Source organism: Dendropsophus ebraccatus, chromosome 1 (genome assembly GCF_027789765.1).
Source record: "Dendropsophus ebraccatus isolate aDenEbr1 chromosome 1, aDenEbr1.pat, whole genome shotgun sequence".
Taxonomy (NCBI): Eukaryota; Metazoa; Chordata; class Amphibia; order Anura; family Hylidae; genus Dendropsophus; species Dendropsophus ebraccatus.
This window is the reverse complement of record NC_091454.1, coordinates 14,417,910-14,443,740: the sequence shown is the minus strand read 5'-3', so window position 1 is coordinate 14,443,740 and position 25,831 is coordinate 14,417,910. Positions and strand designations below refer to the sequence as shown.

The window sequence follows — 25,831 nt, the reverse complement described above, 5'->3', positions numbered from 1 at the left end:
AGAACGATATACCCAATGGTACATAGGCACGGATCAATGGTCTTATGGCATCCACCATTCTTCAATGCCATGCGTTTTTTTCTGTTGCTGTCAGTAGGTCATAACTTCGGACGTGAATCTATTGGGTTGCAATGGATTTCATTTGTCATGGCATCATGGGGATTGTAGTTTTGCAACAGTTGGAGAGTCATAGGTAGTCATGAGTGGAGAGGCCGAACTGTTTGGGTTCAGCAACGTTTTCCGAACCCAAACGCTTGGCATTTGACTTCTTGTGGCTGCAGAGGTTGGATGGAGCCCTAAGGCTGAATACAGGCTATGGCTTCCCAGGACTCTCTAGGGTGGCATCCAACTTCTGCAACCCCGAGTGCCAAGTTTTCAAGTTGGGAGAACATTGCTAAACCCAGACAGTTTGGCTTCTCCGCTCAACACTAGTCATAGGTTGGGGAACACTGGACTTGGAGTAAAATTAAAGGATGGTGTTTAAGGGATTCCCAGGTTTTCACCCTCTACCACCTATACAGAGTGATACAAAGTGCAGCACTATAGCAGATGACAAATAGTATGGTCAGACAGGTGAATAAATAAGGCAGTGATACGCATGCGTGGCCCATTGTTCAGCTTTTAGGGTCTCCATTCTCAAAATTGTAGGGTACCCCAGGAGAGTTAAATGAGCATGGCGAACGCTTAGGTTTGGCTAAATGTGAACTCTCTGCATTTGAATCACGCTTCCTGGAGAAGTTGAATGCAGCCTAGGTTGTATCCATGTTTTCCATGACTCCCAAGGGCTGCATCTAATTTCTCCAGGCAGTGGGAGTGAAATGCAGAGCATTCGGAGTCGGCATGTTCACTTAAAGGGGTAGTGCGGCGCTAAAAAATTATTCACAGAATAACACACATTACAAAGTTATACAACTTTGTAATGTATGTTATGTCTGTGAATCGCCCCCTTCCCCGTGTCCCACCACCTCCGCCCGTGTACCCGGAAGTGTGTGGTGCATTATACATTACCTGATCCGTGTCGAGGCCGTCCGCCATCTTGTGCCAAACGTCATCTTCGGACGCACGGCCGAATCGCGGGCGCGTCATCAGCTGCTCAGCCGCGATTGGCTGAGCACAACTGTGCTCAGCCAATCGCGGCTGAGCACAGTTATGACCCGGCGGAGGGGGACGGCGGCAGCGATTCGTCCGTCCAAAGATGACGTTTGGCACAAGATGGCGGACGGCCTCGACACGGATAATGTATAATGTACCACACACTTCCGGGTACACGGGCGGGGGTGGTGGGACACGGGAAGGGGGCGATTCACAGACATAACATACATTACAAAGTTGTATAACTTTGTAATGTGTGTTATTCTGTGAATAATTTTTTAGCGCCGCACTGCCCCTTTAAAACTAGACCTTAACAGTCAAAACCACCTGCTTTCTTTTAGTTATGCTCCTAGAGAATGGAGTGTCAGCAACATTGTTTGCCACCACTCTATTCACTGTATATGGGATTGTCAAGCATAGTACGCTCAAGTCCGATCGTTCGGCATTCAAGTACTGGTGGCTGAAGAAGTTTGACGTGGCCTTAGAGTCTGGGAAAACATGGATAGAGCCATACGCCATAGAATGTATCCATGTTTCCCCGGACTCCCTAGGCCTAGATCCAACTTCTTTAGCCACTGGTATTCAAATGCTGAATGATGCTTGAGTTGCACTCATCTCTATTCTGGGACAATTGACCTCTGTTCTTGTCATTGGTCCCAGCGGATAGTTATCCCCAATCCTGTATATAGAGGATGAGTATGATGTCAAAAAAACGTCAACATCCTTTCAGAAAGGGATTATGGAGATAAAGCTACCAACCCTACCAGGTTTGTTGTGACTCAAAATCATCCGGAGTACCTTGTGTTTATGGAGATACATTTTCTCCTTTGCTTACTATCTCTTCTTTTTGTTTAGGTGTTGTGCGTCAAGTAAAGCCCATCGTTGGCCCATTTCATACCGTCCTGAAGCTGGAGATGAACTACGTCATGGGTGGAGTGGTATCCCACAAGAACATCGTCAATGTCCACATATTTGTATCAGAATTCTGGTTCTAAGTGTTATCACAGTCTTCTGCCTCCATCACTACTCATATCCTGAGCTATTAAAGCCTCACATTGTAACACGTTCACCTTCTGGCCAACTGGAGCGGGGCAGGATATGGCCCCAAAGTCCTTTTTTGACCCCCAAAATAAGCACATTTATCTACAGAGACCAATTATACCGCATCACCATTGATACTGTTGATTTGTCTCTCTGAGTCTTTGTCCTTTATCTCGGAATTTAAAAATATTGGGCAAATAATGGGCCTAATGGGTTTATTACCGTAGAATCTTTTGGTTCATGTAGGTATGATCACCTTATACATGGTTTATTAGGCTCAAACCACTGGAGGAAATTAGCAAAACCTAGTGCAATAGGTTATAGGGGCGTTACCCATGAAAGGTTTCCGCAAGTAATTTTTAACCCATAGAATGAGAGCTGGAATCTGATTGGCTGGAGAGGGTACTGCCCTAGTTTTTATAACCCACTCTCGCTGAGGGAATTTTGTATTTCAAAAGCTGGATATTTTTACCAAAATTTAAGAGGTTCTCTAATTTTATTCAACAATGAAGAAGTGTAGTTTTGTAAGAGCTTGAAGGCTGAAAATTGGATGCAGGTAATTAGAAAATGCCTTTAAGAATTTTTTTTCTTTGAGAAGTTTTAAAAATCTATTCTCACACAGTATAATGGGAGTTGTAGTTTCACACCAGCATGAAAAGCAATGTGTTGACTTAAAGGAACACTGAACACGAAAAAATGCATAAAAATGTATATTTATAAAAAATTTTAGAACCTGCGTTTTACTTTTTTGGTTTAATCCTTTAAAAAAAAAAAAAAATATATCATATTACAATTAAACCTGAGACACATATAAAGAAATTTTCTCCATGTGTCCCAGGGGATAAGTCATGTCCTTTCTCTGTTTCTCCTCCTTATTATCTTGTATCTGGCTAAAAGATATCTGCAGTGGGAGCCTCCCCCCTCTCTTCTGTTTGTTAGGCCCCGCCCCCGAGGAACATATCAGCTGAAGATTAATCTGTGTGTTCTCTTCAGGATGGTCTAAAAAAAAAAAAAAAATCCTGTAGACTAACACAAATTGGGGCAAGATCATCGCTTGCTAACATTTCTAGATTTAGTGTTCCTTTAATAATTCTTAAAAATGAAACAACTTAAGTTTCTCCTTTACTGGGAGACTTTATATTTTTTATTTTAGAGGTAAATATTACCTTGTTTTGGGCATTAAAAAAGGATAAAATTTGACCCCCTCACCCCCTCAATAAAAAAAAAGAACTTTTTTCCACATTGGCAAGGATAGCCACAGGGGCCCCAAGAGAAGAAAAAATATAAAAATAAATAATTCCGTCCAATTTTCATACCTTTTGCCAATGTAGTTTTAAAGGGGTTGTTCAGTTTTAATGTTGCTAAAGTAACAAAAATTTATCCAGTATCCAGTTCCTTACAATTTAAAGGTCTCTGCTTGCTGCCTACGACTGAAAATGAAGCATAAGAAAAAGTTACCTTGCTGGACTGGACGGCCCCTTAAAGTCTCAGCATTCTGCAGAAACTGAGGTTATTTTTGCTAATTGATGATGTAAATAGATTTAGTTGTGACTCATACTCGTAGCTGCAGATGTTACTTCACGAAATGCTTGCTGCTTGGCACTAAATACTGGATCCATCTGCGTTATGTATACCCAGTTCCTAACCACAGATATGCACAAATACTGTATCTGGTATTATTCAGTTTTAGCTCGGTAGCAATTCATTTGAGGGTTGTATGATATTATTATGAATATGATGTTGTGGTTTGTGTTATTGGTATAATAAATAGCTGTATTAATGTAGACTTTTGTGTGTGTTTTATACCTTTCTTGGAGCACAGACAGTTACCAGCTTTGTGTTACATAAGGGAGGGTAAAAGGAATGCCTAAAGTAATGTCCATCATGGAGTAAAAGGAGTGCATACTGCGTATACCTTAAAGGGAACTTGTCGCATAAAAAAATGCTATCCAATCTGTCTCCATCATCTTATAGAACAGGAGAAGCTGAGCAGATTGATATATAGCATCATGGGAAAATATTCAATAGAACTCCTAGATCATTCACTCACCGGTTGACTGCAAGGCCGCTGATGGCCGTCATGGTGTGATCTCTGTTACCGTCAATTTTAACTGTTTAGATGCTGCTGTCAGTAGAGCTGACGTAATTGGTGCTTTCATTTTCAATGTTCATCTCAGACTGGCGGTGTTGCTATACTCCGGGGGCAGCAGGGCAGGTAAGTATAACTTGCTCCCACAATCCTCTGACCCCTGCATTTTTTTACATTTGCTCAGGGTACCCCTTAAAAAAACAAACAAAAAAAAAACTGAACAGAAATTCAATTCAACCCATTAGGCTAGGTTCACACTGCGTTTTTGCAATCCGTTTTTTTTTTCATCCGTTTCATCAACGGATGAAAAACGGATGAAAAAGTAGTTGACACTACTTCTGTGTCCGTAAAAAAAAATGGATCCGTTTTGATCCGATTTTTTTTTTTTGTAATGGAAGTCAATGGAAAAACGGATCAAAACACAAATGCCTCCGTTTTTTTCATCCCTTTTTCGCAAAAAACTGATGAATAAGCGGACTGCAAAAACGCAGTGTGAACCTAGCCTAAGCATGTTTTGGTATCGTTATTCATGACAAATGTCAGAGCTATTAAAATATGTAAATGAAACCATATGAAAAATAGAGTAAACAAAAACAAAACAAAAAAAAAACAACAGATTGGTTTTGAAAATTTATTGGATCCAACAAAACATTGGAATAAAAAGTTATGCAAAAGAGTGATTAATGCTGAAAAAGGTGCTAATAAAACCTATAGGGCAGAAAATGAGCAGCCCCACGCAGCTTCATGGGCAGAAAAATGTAAACGTTATAGGGTCAAAAAATACTTAAAAAAAAAATTTCAATAAAGATTCTTTTATTTTTGAAAAGTATTAAAACGATGGAAACTGTACAAATTGGGCATCGTTGTAACTGTGCCAACCTGAGAAAAAAAGTCAATTGTACAGACACAGCGGAGGAGTCTAGTTTTTTATTCTCACATGCTGGGGCCACTGGATGCCATCTTATGGCAATTGGGCTAGGACAACAGAACAGAGGATCGGACACGTCATGCAGCATGCTCACAACACTCTCCCATAGATGTCAATGGGTTTTAAGAATCTACATGGTTGACCGAGGTGATTTCATTCGTTAAATATAGATCTATTCATATAGGCTTGACCAAGATATATATATATATATATATATATATATATATATATATATATATATATAGCTGTGTGTGTTATTACCCAATTTGGGTCATGCTAATGCTTTCAGTGGCTAATTCTGCTGTTGGAGTAATGATATAAAAGCATCTACAATACCTTGACTCAGCAAAACTCAATATAACTCCAAAGCCTCAAGATTTCTCTTCCTGCTGCCACATTTATGTTATATATAAAGCTGTAGGAGAAATCGCTTCCATTCACAAATTGTTGGTTGCAAAATGCAAAATGCAACCCTGGTTTCCGAACGAGGGTCAAGAATGCAGCGTGGTCACGGTGGCCATGGTCTGGCGAACCATATATAATGTATACGCTGTGTTATTTTAACCCTAAAGTGCTGAGACTGCAGGATGGTGCAGCACAAGAGTTTCTGCACCATCCCTCCTTGTTGCACTGTATATACTGTAGCCTTCATCAATCTCTAGCAAATGTTCAATTTCCTTGCAGCACCACCACAGGTCAACTAAAGCATTACACTACGCCCATTCAGGCCAGTGGGCCGTATGTACAAATCTTGTTTTTTGCCTTGTCAGGCTATACGTCAGCAGGCCCATCGATTTTAGTAGGCTGAAGGCAGTCTATGTCAGTCCATTTTCTGAATGTATTCTGTTTTTGTGTGGCCCTCAAAAGCATGGTAGACCACTCTTTTAAGCCCCAAATAGACAGTGTATACATGAGAAGAATGGACTAAATATAGTCACAATTAGACTATGTTTGGCCCGTTAAAGTCAATAGGCCTACTGGAAACATGTCGAGCTATATGTTTGCGTCCTTTTTTTGACAGGTTGCCAAAGTATAGCCCAATGTTTTTGTTTTTTTGTTGTTCTTTTGTGGGGTTTTTTTTTGCCACCGATGGGGGAGGGAGGTTAGCGGGTGGGATAGGGGATTGTATTTTAGCTAATTATAGTCAAAAGGACAACATTGGATGGATGAAATGAGTAGAAGAGTTAATAACAAACGAGAGAAGAGTTAGTAACAGACGATATAGAAGAGGGATAAAAGAGCGAAGAATTGTGAACGGGCGATCATCCCCCGGGGCACTGGAATTAAATATAGTAAGGGCAGATTTAAAGATTAATAAATATATAGAGAATAAGGGTGGGGACTCTATGGCACCGGTTGTGCGGCAGATGGTAGGATGCCAGTGTATTACTTGGGATGAATAATATATGCTATCGTAAGTGGACATTATAATTAGTTATGAGATGAGATAGATGATATGTGGTATGTCCCGGATCCTTCGTCTAATCTGTTGATCATAATATATGGTTGTGGGATCTGTCAGAGGAGTCGGGTGGGATGCGAGTGGCTCCACATTTGGGGGATCACTGGCACCAGGTTGAAAGTGGGAAAGGGTGGACTTGAGGGTGACCAGGATCCCCGAGATGGGAGCATGGACCCCAAGAGTTCAGCTTTTAGTGAGCGTGTTTGCTTGTGTTGGCTCCTAGTCATTGCCCTAACATAATGATGGAATATGGAAATAACCTTGTATAAGAAGTACACCCGGGGTCCATGGTGTCGTAGTAAGATGTGTGTAGGGTGGTTGGATTAGAGTTGGGAAGATAGAATAGAGATAGGGTAGGTAGTTTTTGTCAGACTCGGTAGGCAGAAATAGTACGAGACAGTGAGCCCTGAAGCTAGACCCACCTTCTGACCCTACCTGCTTGCCGCAACGACCCTAAACGGTCGCGGACAACCACAGTGCCGGTCCCTATACTGATATAAGTGTAAACATGAAACAAAGACAGACAAACGAACACAATAGAGCGAAGTCAACAAGCCAAGTCAGTAACACACGGGCAGCGAGGTACAAAATGGAAAGACAAGCGGGAAGTCAGTAACAAGCAGAAGGTCAGAAAACGCAGCAGCAACAGAGGAAGGATAGGGCAGGGAAGGCAGAACCAGGATCCGGGGAGCTGGGACTAGAACAATCTAATAGCCAGCACATGAATCTGATACTGGCTATACTTTATACTGGATCAGGAGTCCAGACCAGCCTCTCATTGGTCCGGCCTCCTGAATCCAAAGTCTGTGCAGCTGAGACACTGCAGGCTGAATGGCAGAGCGATCTGCCCCTCAGCCTGAGTGTGACCGCACTCAGCTGTGAGAGCTGGGCGGAGGCCGGCCGTGACACGGAGCCGCGGCGTCCCAGGTTGTCAGGGACGCCGTCGGGTCTCCGTGACGTCACGCGGCTCCGGCGGCTGATGCGGCGCTGAGTCCTAGCGCCGTCAGACGGGGCTGAGGCCGAGGAGGACGCCGCTGGATCCACGGCAGGTGAGTTGCTTACATTACCCCCTCCCTTATGAGGGGCCTCAGGACCCTTAGTAACAGGACCTGGTCTAGAAGGGTTGTGCAAATGATATTGCCGAATGAGACGTGGTGCATGCATATCCCTACTTGCCACCCAAGTGCGCTCCTCTGGGCCAAATCCTCTCCAATGAACCAGATACTGTAAAGAATTCTGAACTCGGCGAGAATCCAGAATCCTCTCCACCTCATATTCAAGTTCACCCTGAATAATCAAAGGAGCAGGGGGAGCAGATGGTAACACGGGATTAACATATTTTTTCAACAGAGACTTATGGAAGACATCGTGAATTTTTAGACTCTTAGGCAATAGTAACTTAAACGAAACTGGGTTGACGACCTTTACTATAGCATAAGGACCAATGTATTTAGGAGAAAGTTTACCAGATGGTGTTTTCAATCTCAAGTTTCTAGTAGAAAGCCATACCTTGTCACCTACCCCGTACTCAGGGCCAGATATGCGTCTTTTGTCTGATTGTTTCTTACAATTTTCTTGGGCTTTAACCAGGTTCTGAAGAGCCTGGGCCCAAACTGTGCACAGTTTTCTGTAGATTTTTTCGGCGGATGGATTAATGGACTCGGACGCATGTACAGAAGAACAACGAGGATTAAACCCAAAATTAAAAAAAAATGGTGACATTTTGAGAGACTGACTTTCACGATTATTTAGGGCAAACTCTGCCAAAGGTAAGTATTCTCTCCATTTCTCCTGTGACCCTGCAACAAAACATCTCAAGAACTGCTCCAGTGACTGGTTAACCCTTTCCATCTGACCATTGGACTGCGGATGGAAAGCTGAAGAAAAGGACAAGGATATGCCCAGGCGACCACAAAACTCTCTCCAGAATTTAGACACAAATTGTACTCCCCTGTCAGAAACAATATTCTCGGGTACACCATGTAAACGTAAGATATGATTAATAAAAAGAGAAGCCAAGGTACGAGCATTAGGAAGCTTGCTGAGAGGAATTAAATGGCACATCTTAGAGAACCTATCAACCACCACCCAAATCACAGTTTTACCCTTAGAGGGGGGTAAATCAGTTATGAAGTCCATTGAGATGTGGGTCCAAGGTCTAGCAGGTACCGGTAGGGGTTGGAGAAGTCCCTCGGGTAATCTGCGAGGAACCTTGGACCTGGCGCAAATCTCACAAGCCTCTACAAACAGCTTAGTATCTCTGACCCAAGATGGCCACCAATAATGGCGAGATAACAAATACTTAGTACCAGCAATACCTGGATGACCTGCCAAAACTGAACAATGTGTTTCTTCCAGAACTCTCAAACGAAGATTTGGGGGAACAAATAGTTTGTTCTCCGGGGTATTTCTAGGCGCCATAGATTGAGACTGGACAACTTGGGCAGCCAGATCGGGCTGCAGTATAGCCACCACCCCCGGAGACAAGATGGTTTCAGACTCCTTTATGGGGACTTCATTGACGTTGAAACTACGAGATAAAGCATCTGCCCTTACATTTTTGGAACCCGGTCTGAAGGTGATTTCAAAGTTAAACCGTGTGAAAAAGAGTGCCCATCTGGCCTGTCGTGGAGTAAGACGCTTGGCTTTATCTAAATAAACAAGGTTTTTGTGGTCGGTTAAAACCTTAATTTTGTGTTTAGCCCCCTCTAGAAAGTGCCTCCATTCATCGAATGCCCACTTAATGGCAAGGAGTTCCCTATTGCCTATATCATAGTTGCATTCCGCTTTGGAGAACTTTCTAGAGAAATAGGCTATGGGTCGGAGATTGGTGAGTGTTTCAGGACCCTGTGAAAGAACAGCCCCCACCCCTACCTCTGAGGCATCCACCTCGACAATAATTGTTCAAAGTCAGGTTGAATCAACACCGGAGCTACAGAAAAACATCTTTTAAGTTTGTCAAATGCCAGAATGGCCTCAGGAGTCCAGTTATCCACATCAGCTCCCTTTCTGGTAAGATCTGTTAAGGGCTTAGCAATCACTGAGAACCCCTTAATAAATTTTCTGTAATAGTTAGCGAATCCCAAAAATCTCTGTAAAGCTTTAAGATTCCTTGGGCGCTCCCACTTTTCAATGGCCGCCACCTTAAGGGGATCCATACCAAAAGAACTAGGGGTGATTTTATATCCAAAAAAAGAGACCTCCTGAACACCAAACTGGCACTTTGACAACTTAGCAAATAAATGGTTTAGTCTTAGGAGTTCCATAACCTTACGGACATGACCAACATGTGAAGACCAATCTGGAGAGAAAATCAGGATATCGTCCAGGTATACCACTAAAAAACGTCCCAGGTAGTCGCGAAATACATCGTAAACAAAACGTTGAAAAACTTCAGGTGCATTACACAACCCGAAGGGCATGACAAGGTATTCAAAGTGTCCCTCGGGGGTATTGAAGGCAGTTTTCCATTCATCACCCTCCTTTATACGAATCAAATTATAGGCCCCCCGGAGGTCAATTTTGGAGAACCACCGGGCCCCCACAATCTGATCAAACAAATCAGGAATCAGAGGGAGAGGATGTTGATTTTTAATTGTGATTTTATTTAACTCCCGATAGTCAATGCAAGGGCGTAGGCCACCATCCTTTTTACCCACAAAGAAAAACCCAGCACCAAGGGGAGAACAGGAAGGACGGATGTGACCCTTATGTAAACTCTCTTTAACATAATCACGCATTGCCTCTCTCTCTGGTTTAGACAAGTTAAAAATTCGTCCTTTAGGGTACTTGGATTCAGGAACTAAATCAATAGCACAATCGTATGGACGATGAGGAGGTAGCTCCTCCACCGATTTTTCATCAAAGACATCAAGAAAATCAGATAGAAACTCAGGGAGCTCTCCTTCTAACGAAGAACATTCAGTTAAATTCAAAGAAATACAATGGGCGGCACAACCTGGTCCCCATTGGACAAGTTCTCTATTTACCCAATCAAACACAGGATTATGTTGGGTCAACCACGGTAAACCTAAAATAACATCAGAGGACAAATTGTCCATAACCAAAAAATCCAGACACTCAGAATGGATCGACCCCACTTTCACTTCGAGGGGAGGAGTGATATATTTTACTCTACCTTGGGCCAATGGAGTAAAATCCGCCCCCGTGATACTCAGCGGGCATTTAAGCTGAAGTGGACATACCCCCAGACCAGACCAAAACCCGGAATTAATAAAATTAGCGGATGCCCCTGAATCAACATGGGCAAACCCCGAGATACATCTCTCGCCCAAACATAGCGAGATGGGAACCATCAACTTATTCTTATCGAGTGGTACCTGTGCGCCTGAGTGACCCCCTCGATAGTCACTCAGGCGCTGGAGTTTTCCGACGATGTTCCAGGCCTGGAGGTACATTCCCAAACACGGTGTCCAGCTTTGCCGCAGTACAAACAAAGATTATGCTGCATACGATGGGCTCGTCTAGTTCTTGCATCGGTGGCACCAATTTGCATAGGTTCTTCCGGTGGTGGCAACAGGGAAGAAGGGGTTTTAGGAAAAGACAGAAGAGAGGAAGAGGTACTACAGGGTTCAGGGGTACATTTCTCCCTTCGTCTGTCTCGCATCCGGCGATCTACCCTAATGGCTAACGTCATGGTCTCTTCTAACGTTTCAGGGGGAGGATAAGCTATTAACAGGTCCTTCAACTGGTCAGAAAGACCCACCCGGAACTGGTAGCGCAGGGCAGAGTCGTTCCAACCAGAGGGGATACACCACTGGCGGAACTCTGCGCAATAATCCTCAACTGGCCTTTTCCCCTGTTTTAGGGACGTCAATTGTCGCTCGGCTACTGCAGTCCTGTCAGGGTCATCATACAATAGTCCCAAGGCCGAAAAGAAAAAGTCAACAGAAGTTAATTCTATGGCATTGGGAGGGAGAGAGAATGCCCACTCTTGTGGCGGACCCTGCAGAAGGGACATGATAATTCCCACTCTTTGGGCCTCATCCCCTGAGGAACGGGGATGTAGTCGAAAGAACAACCGGCACCCTTCTCTGAAGGTTCGGAAACTCTTTCTATCCCCCTTAAATTTTTCCGGGAGTTGTACAGGCGGTTCAGGGGGAGAGGGGGTGGTCATCGTCACTTGTCGAGGAGCAGCCTCCTGCTCTTGAACACGTTCAGCGAGATTCTGAACCAATGTGTTCAAATTCTGCATCTGTTCCACTAGCGCCTTCATAGGATCCATGATAAAAAAAATCCTTGGCACACGTCATACAATATTTTTAGGCTGGCTATTCTGTCAGACTCGGTAGGCAGAAATAGTACGAGACAGTGAGCCCTGAAGCTAGACCCACCTTCTGACCCTACCTGCTTGCCGCAACGACCCTAAACGGTCGCGGACAACCACGGTGCCGGTCCCTATACTGATATAAGTGTAAACATGAAACAAAGACAGACAAACGAACACAATAGAGCGAAGTCAACAAGCCAAGTCAGTAACACAAGGGCAGCGAGGTACAAAATCGAAAGACAAGCGGGAAGTCAGTAACAAGCAGAAGGTCAGAAAACGCAGCAGCAACAGAGGAAGGATAGGGCAGGGAAGGCAGAACCAGGATCAGGGGAGCTGGGACTAGAACAATCTAATAGCCAGCACATGAATCTGATACTGGCTATACTTTATACTGGATCAGGAGTCCAGACCAGCCTCTCATTGGTCCGGCCTCCTGAATCCAAAGTCTGTGCAGCTGAGACACTGCAGGCTGAATGGCAGAGCGATCTGCCCCTCAGCCTGAGTGTGACCGCACTCAGCTGTGAGAGCTGGGCGGAGGCCGGCCGTGACACGGAGCCGCGGCGTCCCAGGTTGTCAGGGACGCCGTCGGGTCTCCGTGACGTCACGCGGCTCCGGCGGCTGATGCGGCGCTGAGTCCTAGCGCCGTCAGACGGGGCTGAGGCCGAGGAGGACGCCGCTGGATCCACGGCAGGTGAGTTGCTTACAGTTTTTTGGTCAACAGTGCCTTGGGGGTTGGATCCCCCGGGAGATATAATTAAATGGATGATTATGATTTGGTTTTGAAACTCCTCAACAAGATACTCTTAGGTGATGTGAAGATATTAATGCCACTGTCTGTTCTTTTGAGCTGCTTTGTTGTTTAAAAAAAAAAAAAAAGTATAGCCCAATGTTAGACAAAAAGTAAAGGTCAAGTTGGGTCCATCAGAGACTCTGACTATAAGGTCCTAAGAGACTAGTGTTAAGCGAACTTGCCAAACTGTTCAGATTTCTCAACATTCTCTGAACCCGAGTACTTGCCACTTAACTCCCTGTGGTTGGCCATAGGCTGTATCTATGTTTTCCTGGGTTGCCTAGGGTGGCAACCAACTTCTACAGCTGACGGGAAGAACGTTGCCGAACCCGAATAGTTCGGCAAGTTCGCTCAACACTATTATAAACTCCTTCTCTAAACCTAGAAATCCCTATTAAGGTGTTTATGAACTAAGTAGATTACTATGACATTGACCCTTGTCTTCTGGACGCAAAACCATGTACAATAATCTATACTTTATGCAGTCGTATAGACCAAAGTACCGCAGACTTGGCTCACACGAGTGAATACTGTCTGCATAGTCAGGGTCAGGCTACATCATGAGATATTATCCAAGCGGCGCCCAAGCGCCAGTGGTATACCCCGACAGGACTTATTCTATAACAAAGTGATAAAAATTATAGAAATCCTAGAGATGTGATCCCCAATTTTTAAGGTCATTGCCTCCACCGCAAACCCTAAACCCCTTTCAATGCCATTCAGACCTTGTATTTGCAAGTTGCATTGGACACTATGAGCGCCGCCTCTTTTCAGCACCTCATGAAGCCAAACCACATAAAACCTAAAGGCATTCTTCCCGTTTGTCCTCGTGAATTTTCAGCAACAGCCTTGGAAGCCAATATGGTGTCTATGTATGTCTAATCGCTCTACAACCTTGAACCAAAATGGGGACAACGTTTGGTTCGTTGACCCGGAAAGGAATGCAGATCAGAATATAGAGTTACCGGCTAATTGCCTATCATTAAGGGGAAATAAGCCAAAAATAGGTTTGGACGGGGGATACTCTGACTAAGAGATTTCAACAAGTTTGTTTATTCTTAGATTCTTAGAAAGGCAAAAAAAAGTTTCCTTACAGTTTGGTGGTTTTCCCAGTAAAGTTATCACTAATAGAACTGTGTTACGGGATTTCATGAAATTTAGTAAGGGATTTGTTCTAGGTCCTGGAGGAAAAATAAAATTTATTAAATAGATGGACATGGTTGAAATTTGTAATCCATATCACAACTTGTGAATAAGGTCCCGATCGACAACAATGGCTATGGCAGGTCACTACACCAACCAGTGATTGGATGAGTCGGCATTTTCTTCAGAAACAAAGCATCACAGGAAACAGACCCTTACTGATCAGATATAAATGGTCTATCCTAAAAGCCCAAAGACCTTCAATATTTATCATCTTGCTTTTTGATACCTCTTCCATCCTCCCTATACATGCCAGTCGATGGTTCCTGTGTTCTCCATGAGGAGGGGAGTGGTAAGACACAGCCAAAGGGTTGAGCAGTGATTTTTTCTTCATGCCCAACCCCTATCTCCACTGATGTATTCTTTCGATGGATGGCCTCACACACCTTATAATAAACCAGCTGCTCTATAAGGTGTACGGGTAACTTAAGGATAACAGCGGGGCAGGGGGGAACGCCCTTACTTTTGGGGGCTGCCTTAGTTTAGGGTGGGGGTGCCTTATTTTTAGGGGGATGCCTTACTTTAAGCTAGTTGGGGCGTCCCATTTTAGGAGGATGTCTTGTTTTCAGGGCAACACGGTACTAGCGAGATCACAACTGATCACTAAGGATCTTAACGGTGAGACAACCTGTGATCATTATGTGTAAAGTGGACAACAACAGAGTTTTTATCATTGGTGGTGTAGGACAATTCATGCTCAGATGGAACATTGAACTTGAGAGATTCCTTGACAACATCATGTGATATATCTCCTTGGTAGACAAACAAAGAGAGCTCTCGTGAACGCTTGTTAAATCCACAATGGATACCTGAATATACAAAAAAAAATAAGCGTGAATTAAATCCCAGAAGGTTAAGCGACCTAGCCATGAGAAAATATTTGTGAATGAGACTGAGGCCTCTTCTTCATGTGGCTTCCCCAAGGCTTAAAGATTAGCCTTCATCGACAAACAAGGAGTTTGCCACCCTAATAACAGGCGTATCGTCTTTCTGTCAACAGCCGTCATTGCGATTTCCTTCCCCAGTCAACCTGAGCTGTGACCTCCCCATTGTGAAGGTTGTACTGTGACAGGGATTAGCACTGACTACGGAGAAAAGTAGCAACAAAAACTGGCAGTGGAGAATTCAAGCTGGATTAAAGAAATGGACTCTACAAGACGACAGACTCTAGGAGACGTAGTGTAATGGTGGTAGCCTTCTATATCTCTTCTTGAGGAACCTTTTATCATCTCATGAGTCACAAAGGATGGAACCTAACCAAAACATTGGAGTGATCACTTGATTGAGGCTATGTCTAAACATCTAAGTCTACATTAGGCAATAACTATGTGTAAGGACATGAATCACATAATTATCATGTCTGAAGCTACCAAAGGGTCACTTTAATTCTATTCCCAAGCCTAGTCCGACATGTGGTATGGGAAGACATAAAATGTAGATGTGGCCAAGTATGCACGTTGCTCTTTCTTTTGAATTCTAAAGCTGGCCATGTATCTAGGATAGCTGTTGGACAAACAATTGTTGGGTATTCATAAATTCTGAATAGGGGAGGGAGCTGTTGCTAGACTGCTTTGGTTGTGGCTTTTCTCCCAAAAAATAAAAGATGGGCAGAAATCCAACATGTCTGATCAATCTCTCTCGATGGTGATATCCTTCGGCCAAACTCTAATGAGTATGGCTAGCTTTGGCTTTTCTGTGGTCACAATTTACAAAGACTTCTTTGGCGAAAGGGCTCCCATCAAAATTCTTAAGGAACTTCACCAATTTTAATCTGGCCAAGTGCCAAGATGTAGCTGCCATTCTTTCACCCAGGAAAAAGGTCAGTTATTGCCCTAGCTCTGTTTCTAACTACCACGGCCATGGCAAAATGACTTTTTTATGCCCCCTGTGCAGTAAGCATGAGGACATATTCCTTTTTTCTCCCTATTTACACCCCTGGCCAAGTGTTTGGTCATTGCAGAAAGCCATAGAGACTCCATAGAGGCTCCATGCACATGGTTCCAATCCCCTTAACTCACTCCTATATTCTAAAGAACTGCACAGTTGCTGTCTCCTCTCCGTCCATTACAGAAGATTTCCTCTTCCTCCAGATTGTACAATAACACTAACACCACAAATCCAGTGGATAACCTCAGCGCGGTGTTCAGAGCTGCTTCCTGTCTCTCGTTTCAGACAGTACGAGCTATTTACCAAATAATTTTTTTTTTTTTTCACAATGTAATTTTCGTCTAACATTCCTGAAAACACTGAGGTTTCTGGCACGGTATCTACCACGGCTCCAGTGTTACTTCACAGCCAAGTTTAACAACTTCTGTGCGGTTCTAGGAAAACAGTACTTACAATTGTACGAAAATCCCGGTTATTATGAGATAGAGTTTTATTGGATGCAAATTAAATGTGCTAATCTGGTACATCTCTTGTATTACATATGTTTGAGGAGAAACGCTATGCCAATGCTTCACCAGGGGCAGATATTTAGTTCAGTGTCTGTATCTACATACCCTGGCCAAGGCAAAGAGCCTTGTTGTCCCCACCAGCAATTGGGCTCCTGTATAAGGCTGGACAATTTTAGGTGAAAGGAATACTATCTAATGTATATGGGGGACACTCATCCCTTCCCCCGAAAGCAAATGCCGGGGCAAATGGGTCAGGAATGTTAGAGTCTCAAGAACATTTATGAACTTTGATGATGATCACCCATGTACAGAAGCTGCATTTAAAGTTAAAGTGGTAATCCTATCCAAAAAAAAAATTCTCATCTAAATGTATGATGACTGGGGCCCCACCAGTGGCACCATTATAAACTTTAGAATGGGGGTCCTGAGCCCTCTGTTCCTCGGTTTCCCCCACTGAAAAGAATGGAGTGGCTGGACGCATGTGACCAATGCATCATTCAAACTTCTACTAAGGACCCTATTATATGAAGCAATTATCTGCCCAATCAGGACGATTCGGTCAGATATCACCAGTGTAATAAAGACTTGGTCGAAGAGCCAATCATCAGCTGATCAGTGCCTTTCAGCAAAAGGAGGGAGTGATTATTCACCTATTAGCTGATTGGTGGGGGTGTGATCACTGTGACCTCCACCAATCATGAGAAGGGAGGCCAACTGTTCCCCCACTCCCGACTATCCAGCGCTGTTCTGCTATTCTATTCACTCGGGGAACAACTGACCTCCATTCTTGTAATTGATGGGGGTACCAATGGCCAGACCCCCCCCCCCCTTTCCAGATTAGTTACATATCCCCATCAACCATTTGTAAAAACTGAAAAAGAATCTTAATGTTTCAAATTATAAAAAAAAAAAAAACTCTACGTTTACAATGCACAATTCCAGAAGGTAAAAAATAATTGACGGATCTTGTTTTAAACCAATTTAAAAAAATAGTGTCAACAGACTGGACACCTCTGCGGAGTAGCATCGGTAGAAGACTAAGAACTGAAGATATTTCCATCTGAGTTTTAGTAGGTGCGGGAGAAACGGCTGAAGTTTCCAATAAGTGTTCCCATCTTCTTTTTTCCCAGTTCCGTACGTCAGCTCCCACACATTCTTTCCTCTTCAAGCCGGTTTCCATAAAGCGTGTAGCAGCTGGTTTTATAACAAGACTGGAAAGCAAGCTGACAATTTGGATGATTTCCTGCAGGCCTAAGCAACCCCATTGTCATTTCTATTACCAAATATGATTTACTGGAGGAAAGAACGTGGAAAATGACTTAAAAATTCTCATACAATTAATTCATAGAAGCAAATTACCAGAATCCAATAGTCTTGTGACCCTCAAGCTATTGCAAAACCACAACTCTCATCATGTCCTGACAAATCCACACCCTTATGGATACGGAGAAGAGAGATAAATGTACAACAGTTAAGGATCCTGCCTGGGTCAAAGCTGGGACCTTCAGCAGTGCACCCCCATGTCATTAAGTCCTATTAGGGGCTGTTGAACCAAGACTATCTGGGCAAACAAGGGTATTTGGGCAACGATGCATCCATCACCATTGCTCCCCATAGGCTGTATGTTTTGTTTTTTTTCTTCCTAGGGCTGGATCCAACTTCTTCAGCTACCAGTATTTGAATGCCGAATGATCGTACTCGAGCATATTGGAGTTGCACTCATCTGTACTCCCCATGTGATTTGTTGACCCCAGGATGGCTACCCATCTCATTCTGGGCACCCAGCCTGTCTCACTAATTCTTAGTCTGAGCACCCAGCCTGTCTCGCCATTCTTAGTACAAAGCATGGCTTTCAATTTTATTCCTATTTCCCATCATGACTTGCCATCTCATTTCTTGTCCACATCATGGCTTACTATCTCAATCCTAGTCCATCTCATTCTGAATCCACAATACATCCCCCCATCTCTCTCCTAGTCAACAATACATCTCCCAATCTTTGTTTCCTCGTCAACAGTGTGGCTCCCCATGCCATTCCTGTTCTTCAGCATGGTGCCTCATCTCACTTCTAGTCCAAAGCATGTCTCCTAATCTAATGTCTAGTCGCCAGCATGGCTCCCTATTTCATTCCCGGTCCACAGCATAGCTTCCCATTTAAGTCCTGGTTTCAGCATGGCTTCACTCTTATGCTTAGTCCCTAGCATGGTTCTCCATCTCCGTCCTAGTCCATAGTATGTCTACCTAGTAAATTTTCAGTCACCAGCATTGTTCAGTCACTAACATCGTTCCTAGACCCCAGCATGTTACCCCTTCTCAGACCAGATCCCCATGATGGTACTCTGTTTCATTCTTGGACCCTTGCATGGCTTAGCATCTTATTCCTAGTCCCAAGCATGACTCCCTATCTAATTCCTAGAGCCCGGTATGGCTTCCCAGTTTGTCTGATGCATGGTTCCCTCTCTCATTCCAGACCTTCAAGATAGCCCCGTCTCATTCCTGTCCTCCAGGATAGTGGCTCTCCGTAGTGCAGCATCCTTCTAAAATCTGACAGCCTCCATTTTTATGGCTCCTATCCAACTACCGAGCATCTTTCTGTTGATGTCCCTTACAAGTCTCCTTCTTGATCCAGTTTTGTGACTTGTATCCAGATGATTCAGCAAGCATATAAAGTGTTGTCTTATCAAAGGGGTTCCCACTGGAAAAAATGGTTAAAAAACAGCAACTTGGTTGAATATGTGGGTGGAATGCTTAGAAACTGGTGGATTCGACAGACTATAATGGAAGAAAAAAATTGGTCCTAGCAAAAAGTGATCTAGATGGGAAGTCTTCTCAAATTGATGGTCTTCTCATTGAGTTTTGCCGTAGATGCAAGTGTTTGGGCAATCATGGAACATCAGTGGTCGGGAACTTGTCACCAGGGATCTTGGGTTCAATTCTGACCAATGGCCATAAAGGAGCTTGTATGTTTGCATGGGCTTTCTCCTGGACTCATCCACATTCCAAAATATTCTGACAGGATGAGGAAACGAGTAACAAAACTGACAGGTATTAAAGGGCATTGAGTGCCCAGGAACCCAGACGACTCTTGGGTTTGTGGTGTCATTCATTAACTCTATTATGTACAGAGGGGGCACACTGATTTTTGCAATGCAACACGTTCCCCACTAAATACACCCTTAAAACGACTCTGTACCCACAATCTGTCCCCCCCCCCAAAACCGCTTGTACCTTCGGATTGCTGCTTTTAATCCAAGATCTGTCCTGGGGTCCGTTCGGCAGGTGATGCAGTTATTGTCCTAAAAAACAACTTTTAAACTTGCAGCCCCGTGCCCAACGGCCGGGGCTTAGAGAATCTGTGCCCTAACTGTGCACCACCCCTCCGTCCCTCCTCCCCACACTCTTCATCATTAGGAATGCTACTGGAACATTTTCTCCTGTCTGAACATTGCACAGGTGCCCTAACAATCCAGCCCATGTTCAGTATTCACAAAGCAGAGGAAAAGGAGACAATCTGCCTGGAGCATTCCTAATGATGAGGAGGGCGGGGAGGAGGGACAGAGAGGTTGTGCCAGCCTAATCCATGGGCACGGGGCTGCCAGTTTAAAAGTTGTTTTTTAGGATAATAACTGCATCACCTGCCGAACAAACCCCAGGACAGATCTTGGATTAAAAGCAGCTATCCCAAGGTACAAGCGGTTTGGGGGGTCAGATTGTGGGTACAGAGTCGCTTTAAACAGCCGTACATATATGCAAATAAAAACTGTAAAACAAAATTCTGCTTTACGCGTAATATAGTCCATCAATTTTTGGAAAAATCTACAAAGTGCTTGTGTACTTCAGATCTGGAAAGTGCTCGCAGTATAGACGATGTATTCCACATTACAGATCACTGACTGTCTCAGACTGATTTAATCTCTGACCCAGTCTGGATGGTTGTAATTCCAGACACTTCCTCTTTATCTTCATTACCGGTATCTTCCTGACACACGGTTAGCACGAAAAGGCTGAAATCAGTAGCGAATATAGAGAAAAGGGGGTCGCAAGATCCCTCTGAGGTTTTGTCGCCTTGCTTCTCTCCAAGGGCCCAATAGCACCTCCATAGTGTGCCTTGATAGTAGATACGCTCCTGGCTGAGATACAATGTAACCAAGAACGATCTGATCTACACCTTCTTAAGGCAACTGAAAATGTATTGTGTCAGGCAGGTTTGGATTCTGATAGATATTGTGTAAGTAAAAAAAACAATGATAAAATCTGCAGTACAGAGGCAAAAAAATTTTTTTATTAAAAATTTTTCTTTATATACGTCCAAATAACGTATACTACTTGATTTGTCAAACAGCAAAAAGTTACCTTACCTCTCTCTCTCTATATGTTGCAGTGAAATGAAAGAATCCAGGGATTTGATCAAATCAATAGGGATTTGATCAAATCGCGGGAAATGATGGAATGAACGCGCCGTTCCATCATATCCCTAGGGATTTGATCGAATGCCTGACCCCTTTCAGGGTAATGACGGAATGAACGATTGAGGAGTCGCCCCGCTCTATGTTTGGTGGCGGAGGCTGACAGGGGAGCAGAGCGGCACACCTCCCCAGCAGACATATAGCGTTGGGGCGGACGGGCCGGGGGAGCAGGAGGCGTGTCACAGGGTGGGGCGGACAGGACCAGAGGCGGACGGGGAGCTGAGCGGCGCACCTCCCGGCAGGCAGACGGTGGCGGACGGGGAGCAGAGCGGACAGGCCTGGGGAGCAGAGCGGACAGGCCTGGGGAGCGGGAGGCGCATAGCAGGAGAAACGAGCGGAACGGGGAGCAGAGAGGCGGCGGAGGCGGACGGGGAGCAAAGCGGACAGGTCGGGGGGAGCAGAGAGGCGATACGGTAAGCGAATTCTGTTGCAAGGGGAAATAATAGAGTTCATTCCATCATTTCCCTGAAAGGGGTCAGTGATTTGATCAATTCTCTAGGGAAATGATGGAACGCAGTGGTCATTTCATCATTTCCCGGGGTTTGATCAAATCCTCAATTCTATCATTTCACTGCAACATTTATATATTTACAGTTATACCTCTGTTCTCAAACACAATCCGTTCTGGAAAGCTGCTCTGTAACAGAGCCATTCGAGAACCCAGCGGTGTGTTCCCATAGGGAACAATGTAAATGTGTTTAATTGTCTGTTACACTCCATGGGTGTCGGGCGCCCGGCTGAGATTTAAGCGGTGATGCAATAACATCACCACCTACCTTCTCTGGGCTAGTAATAAGTAGTGATGTATCGTGCACCACTACTTACTGTATAGGAGTCAGGATTCCGGTCTTAATGACGGTAATTTCTGCTCTAAACAGGTGAATGGTAGCTGGGCATTTCTAGATTCCCTCTGTGAATGGTGACCCAGAGCTCCTGCACGGTGACATCCTCCCTCTCCAAGCGGTTGGCGTGCTCAGCTGCATAGGAAACAGACTGGAGGCATGAAAAGGGAGAAAGTCAGTGTGCACAGAGCTCTGGGTCACCCTCAATATACAGGCCAACAGCAGTCCAGTGCAGGAGGAGAGCAGCCCCGAAGCTCCTGCACAGTGATGTCCCCCCTCTCCAGGCAGCCAGACGCCTGAGGAGGGAGGACATTACTGTGCACAGAGTTCTGGGGCTGCTACTTCTCCTGCACACGACTGCTGCTTCTCCTCCTGCGCATGATTGCTGGACTGCTGGTAGTATGAAGTATATTAGGGGACACGCTTGGGGGATGCTGTTGGCCAGTGTATTGGGGGAGACCCAAGCTCTGTGCTCAGTGACATCCTTCCTCCCCAGGGGGCCGGCGTGTCTCCTATGCAGCTGAGCACAGTAGGGAGGATGACACCGTGCAGGAGCTCCGGGTAACCATTGGCCAAGGGCACCCAGAATTTTTTTTTTTTCTTTTTGAACATAGCTATTCCAGCGTTCTCCACTAGATGTCACTATGGAAGCAGTCCAGACAGAAAGTCTTTTTTTTATCTATTTGATCTTCAAGTACCTTTCTAAAACTCTACTCAAGTGTTGCTGAGTGTTTTTTGTCGCTGACATTTTTGGAATATCATAGCGGCTGCACACGCTGTAAAATGTACTCTTAAATAAGTTCAGCACTTGTGGTGTAGACAGGTTTTTCCCAGAAACATTAGAGGCCTGTCATCTCCTAGATTTATAGGGGAGGAAGTCGGACCTGTTACCTAGTCACTAGAGCCTCCGGGGAGTAATGCAGTACATGGCGTAGATGGGGCGGTAGCTCTCTCACAGGTATAGTTTGTAACTAGACCCCCCCAACTACCATATCCTCTGTGCCCTCCACCCCCGGGACACCAGAGCCTGGGGGCAAGTACTATATATGCACCCAATATAGCTATTTTAGTTTTTTTTCCCTCTACTTTTCACCACCCTATAGAGCAGTAATTATGTAAATGATGTTTTGGGGGCATTTTCAGGTGCGGCGCGACTTCAAGGGGTATTCCAACAATCGTGTCAACCCGATCATGGTGACGATGGCTACATCTGTATAATACTTATCTTTATTAACCGCAGGGATGGGGAAACTTTGGCCCTCCAACTCTTGCAAAACTACAATTCCCATCATGCCTGGCCAGCCAAACAGCAGGAAGGCTGAAGGTTGACTATGGGCGGTCCAACCAATGGGACTCATTACGACTCATTACGTGGTCACTTAGGGTCCTATTTCACGGGCCGATGGGGCCCGATCAATAATGTAAAAGTGCACCGATCTGCTAGATCGGTGCTCTTTTACTGCGCCTATTACTCGTTTAGCGAGGGCTGCAGGGACATCGTTACCGATGTCCTTGCAGTCCTTGTTTAAACACCATACATTACCTATCCATGTTGCAGGTCTTCTCCTGCGCTCCTTCTTCCTCCCGATCCTGCGCTCAGCAGCAGATTTGGTGCGGCCTGTCTGAGCTGACAGACCGCTCAGCCAATCACAGCCCACGGCGGTCCTGGCCAGTGATTGGCTGAGCGGTCTGTCAGCTAAGAAAGGCCGCACTGAAGCTGCTGAGCGTGGGACCGGGAGGAAGAAAGAGCGCAGGAGAAGACCAGCAACATGCTTAGGTAAGCATGGTGCTTGTGAAATCGCCGGTCGCCCGCCGCGCATCGCTATTCCGCGCAGCGATGCGTGGTTGGTGCCCGATGATTTTAGGTTTGGACCTAAATAAACGATCAGCCGATGACACGATCATCAGCTGATCGTTGTCTCTATTCCACAGGGCGATTATTGCTCCGTGGAATAGGACCCTTAGATTTGAGTCATGGACTGGAGCCAAAAGCAGTTGACTATTATTGGAAGCTCCACAGACAATGAATGGAAATGAGGCGCGCATGTGCAAGGCAAAAATCTGGGTCCCCATCCCTAGATAGCAGGAAGTCCAAATAGTTGGACCCCTCTGTGATCAGTTGGAATACCACTTTAAAATCCTGTTTTAGTCTTTCATATAGAAACTGGGAGAAGTTTCCCGGGACTGGATCCAGCTTTTCGAGGCACCTGGGGTGGAGCGTCACGAAGATCTAAGGAAGCCGATGTATAAGCGTGTAAATTCCCTCATGTTTAGTATTCTCCATACCGATAGGTTGCTGCAGGCTGATTTTATGGTCATGGCCTGATGACCAGGGAATATGGGGTGCCCCATAGCAGAGATAAAACTAGAACCATGTTACGATGTTGGGTTTGTCCCTCAAGACAAAAGGGCTGGTGATCCCTTTCATGACCCCTTACCTCCGATATGTAAAGGGGGACCCAACCAGGGCCTACAATCTCTAAAGGTTGAAAATTCTTGCCCCAATCATGCCGGCTTATTGTCCATTGGGTGCTCAAGGGGGTCCGAGCCATTTCCAGCAGCCCCCTGACCTAATCGTGCTGTATGCAGGACATCATACCGAGAATCCATAGCAAAGAGGAAGACCCCCGGCCCCAAGTGAGGATTAGAAGAAGGAGAAACCCGACACCGGCATTGTAAAATTACTTAAAAGAAATGAAGCGGGCCGGGAGGATGACTGACAGGAGCCGCAGAAACAGCCTGGAGGGGCCGTCAGTCACCGCACCGCATCCATAGCCGAGCAACAATGCAAATTTATTGCCCTTAGCTGACATGGCTAAAACTATCACAAGAGATTTATACACCTACTGAGAAAGAAAAAAATGTAAGGCACCAAAAGGTTGTTGGAATCAAACTAATGTAATGATGATATACAGTATGTGTGTGATTACAATGTCAGAGCAAAAGGAGAGGTATACTGGGGTGTGTCCCCCCCACATCATCACACCAGCAGGGGGCTGTGTGTCCTCCCCACATCATCACACCAGCAGGGGGCAGTGTGTCCTCCCCACATCATCACACCAGCAGGGGGCTGTGTGTCCTCCCCACATCATCACACCAGCAGGGGGCAGTGTGTCCTCCCCACATCATCACACCAGCAGGGGGCAGTGCACTGCTCCACAGTAAGGGCAGGATTGAAGTGCAAGCAATGAGCCCTCCATATACAAGGCCTAGATGGTGGCAATTTGTTATGGTAGTGTCAAAATCCCATACCGTAAAGGAACCTTGATGGGTGTGCGCACACAGCTCTCCAGGCAAGCCCAGCAGCCAAAATCAGACCCTGCCGGACCCCGGACCCTGATCTGAATGCTTTAGTTTTAGGGTTGGGGACGGATTAGGGTTACGTCCTACTGATTTCTCATGTTCTAACCCTCCCCCCAGCCCCAACCTTAGCCTTCCTGATTAACACCAACCCCGAGGGTTAGGGTTAGACTTGTTATGTGGGCAGGGGATAGTTAAGTAGTTTGGTAGTAACCTTAATCCGACCCCCAACCCTAAAACTAAACGTTCGAATCAGGGCCGGGGGTCCCGCAGGGTCTGTTTTTGGCTGCTAGGAAGCCCGGAGTGGAGCAGCCAATGAAATCCGTCCGGGGCGGGTCTTGCCTGGAGAGCTGTGTGACCGCCCCCAGCAAGGTCCCTTTACGGTATGCGATTTAGTCACAACCAATTTGTTATACTCCAGAGCTGCACTCACTATTCTGCTGGTGGGGTCACTGTGTACATACATTACATTACTAATCCTGAGTTACATCCTGTATTATACTCCAGAGCTGTACTCACTATTCTGCTGGTGGGGTCACTGTGTACATACATTACATTACTGATCCTGAGTTATATCCTGTATTATACTCCAGAGCTGTACTCACTATTCTGCTGGTGGGGTCACTGTGTACATACATTACATTACTGATCCTGAGTTACATCCTGTATTATACTCCAGAGCTGCACTCACTATTCTGCAGTGGAGTCACTGTGTACATAGATGCTGGGGTACACTTATAATACACGTATGTGAGTCCCCTGTGTGAGCAGCCTCTCCTATAGGTTATACACTCAGTGACTCGCTCACCCTCCATTACCTCACAAAGCCGGCAACACCGACCAGAGCGGTAAACAGAAACCACGTGCTCACACATTGACTGACAGTTACACCAACCAATCACAGAGCACCACTTCCCTGTCCAATCAGCAAC

General features: G+C 45.1%; 1 protein-coding gene and 1 long non-coding RNA gene across 2 annotated transcripts in view; one reads left to right on the top strand and one right to left on the bottom strand.

Annotated features, from left to right (window-relative positions):
* FBLN1 (fibulin 1) overlaps window positions 1–2,910 on the top strand; it is a 49,372-nt gene extending 46,462 nt beyond the window's left edge. The window contains exon 17 of the mRNA XM_069967858.1: window positions 1,948–2,910. Within this exon, the coding sequence (XP_069823959.1) occupies window positions 1,948–2,087 (140 nt within the window). The 3' untranslated portion in view covers window positions 2,088–2,910. The remainder of the gene's footprint in view (window positions 1–1,947) is intronic.
* Window positions 1–25,763, bottom strand: part of LOC138789269 (uncharacterized) — a 95,691-nt gene extending 69,928 nt beyond the window's left edge. The window contains exons 1-2 of the long non-coding RNA XR_011362714.1: window positions 25,718–25,763; window positions 4,184–4,413 (exon numbers count right to left, since the gene is read on the bottom strand). This is a non-coding gene — a long non-coding RNA (uncharacterized lncRNA). The remainder of the gene's footprint in view (window positions 1–4,183; window positions 4,414–25,717) is intronic.
* Between the last annotated feature and the right edge of the window lie 68 nt (window positions 25,764–25,831).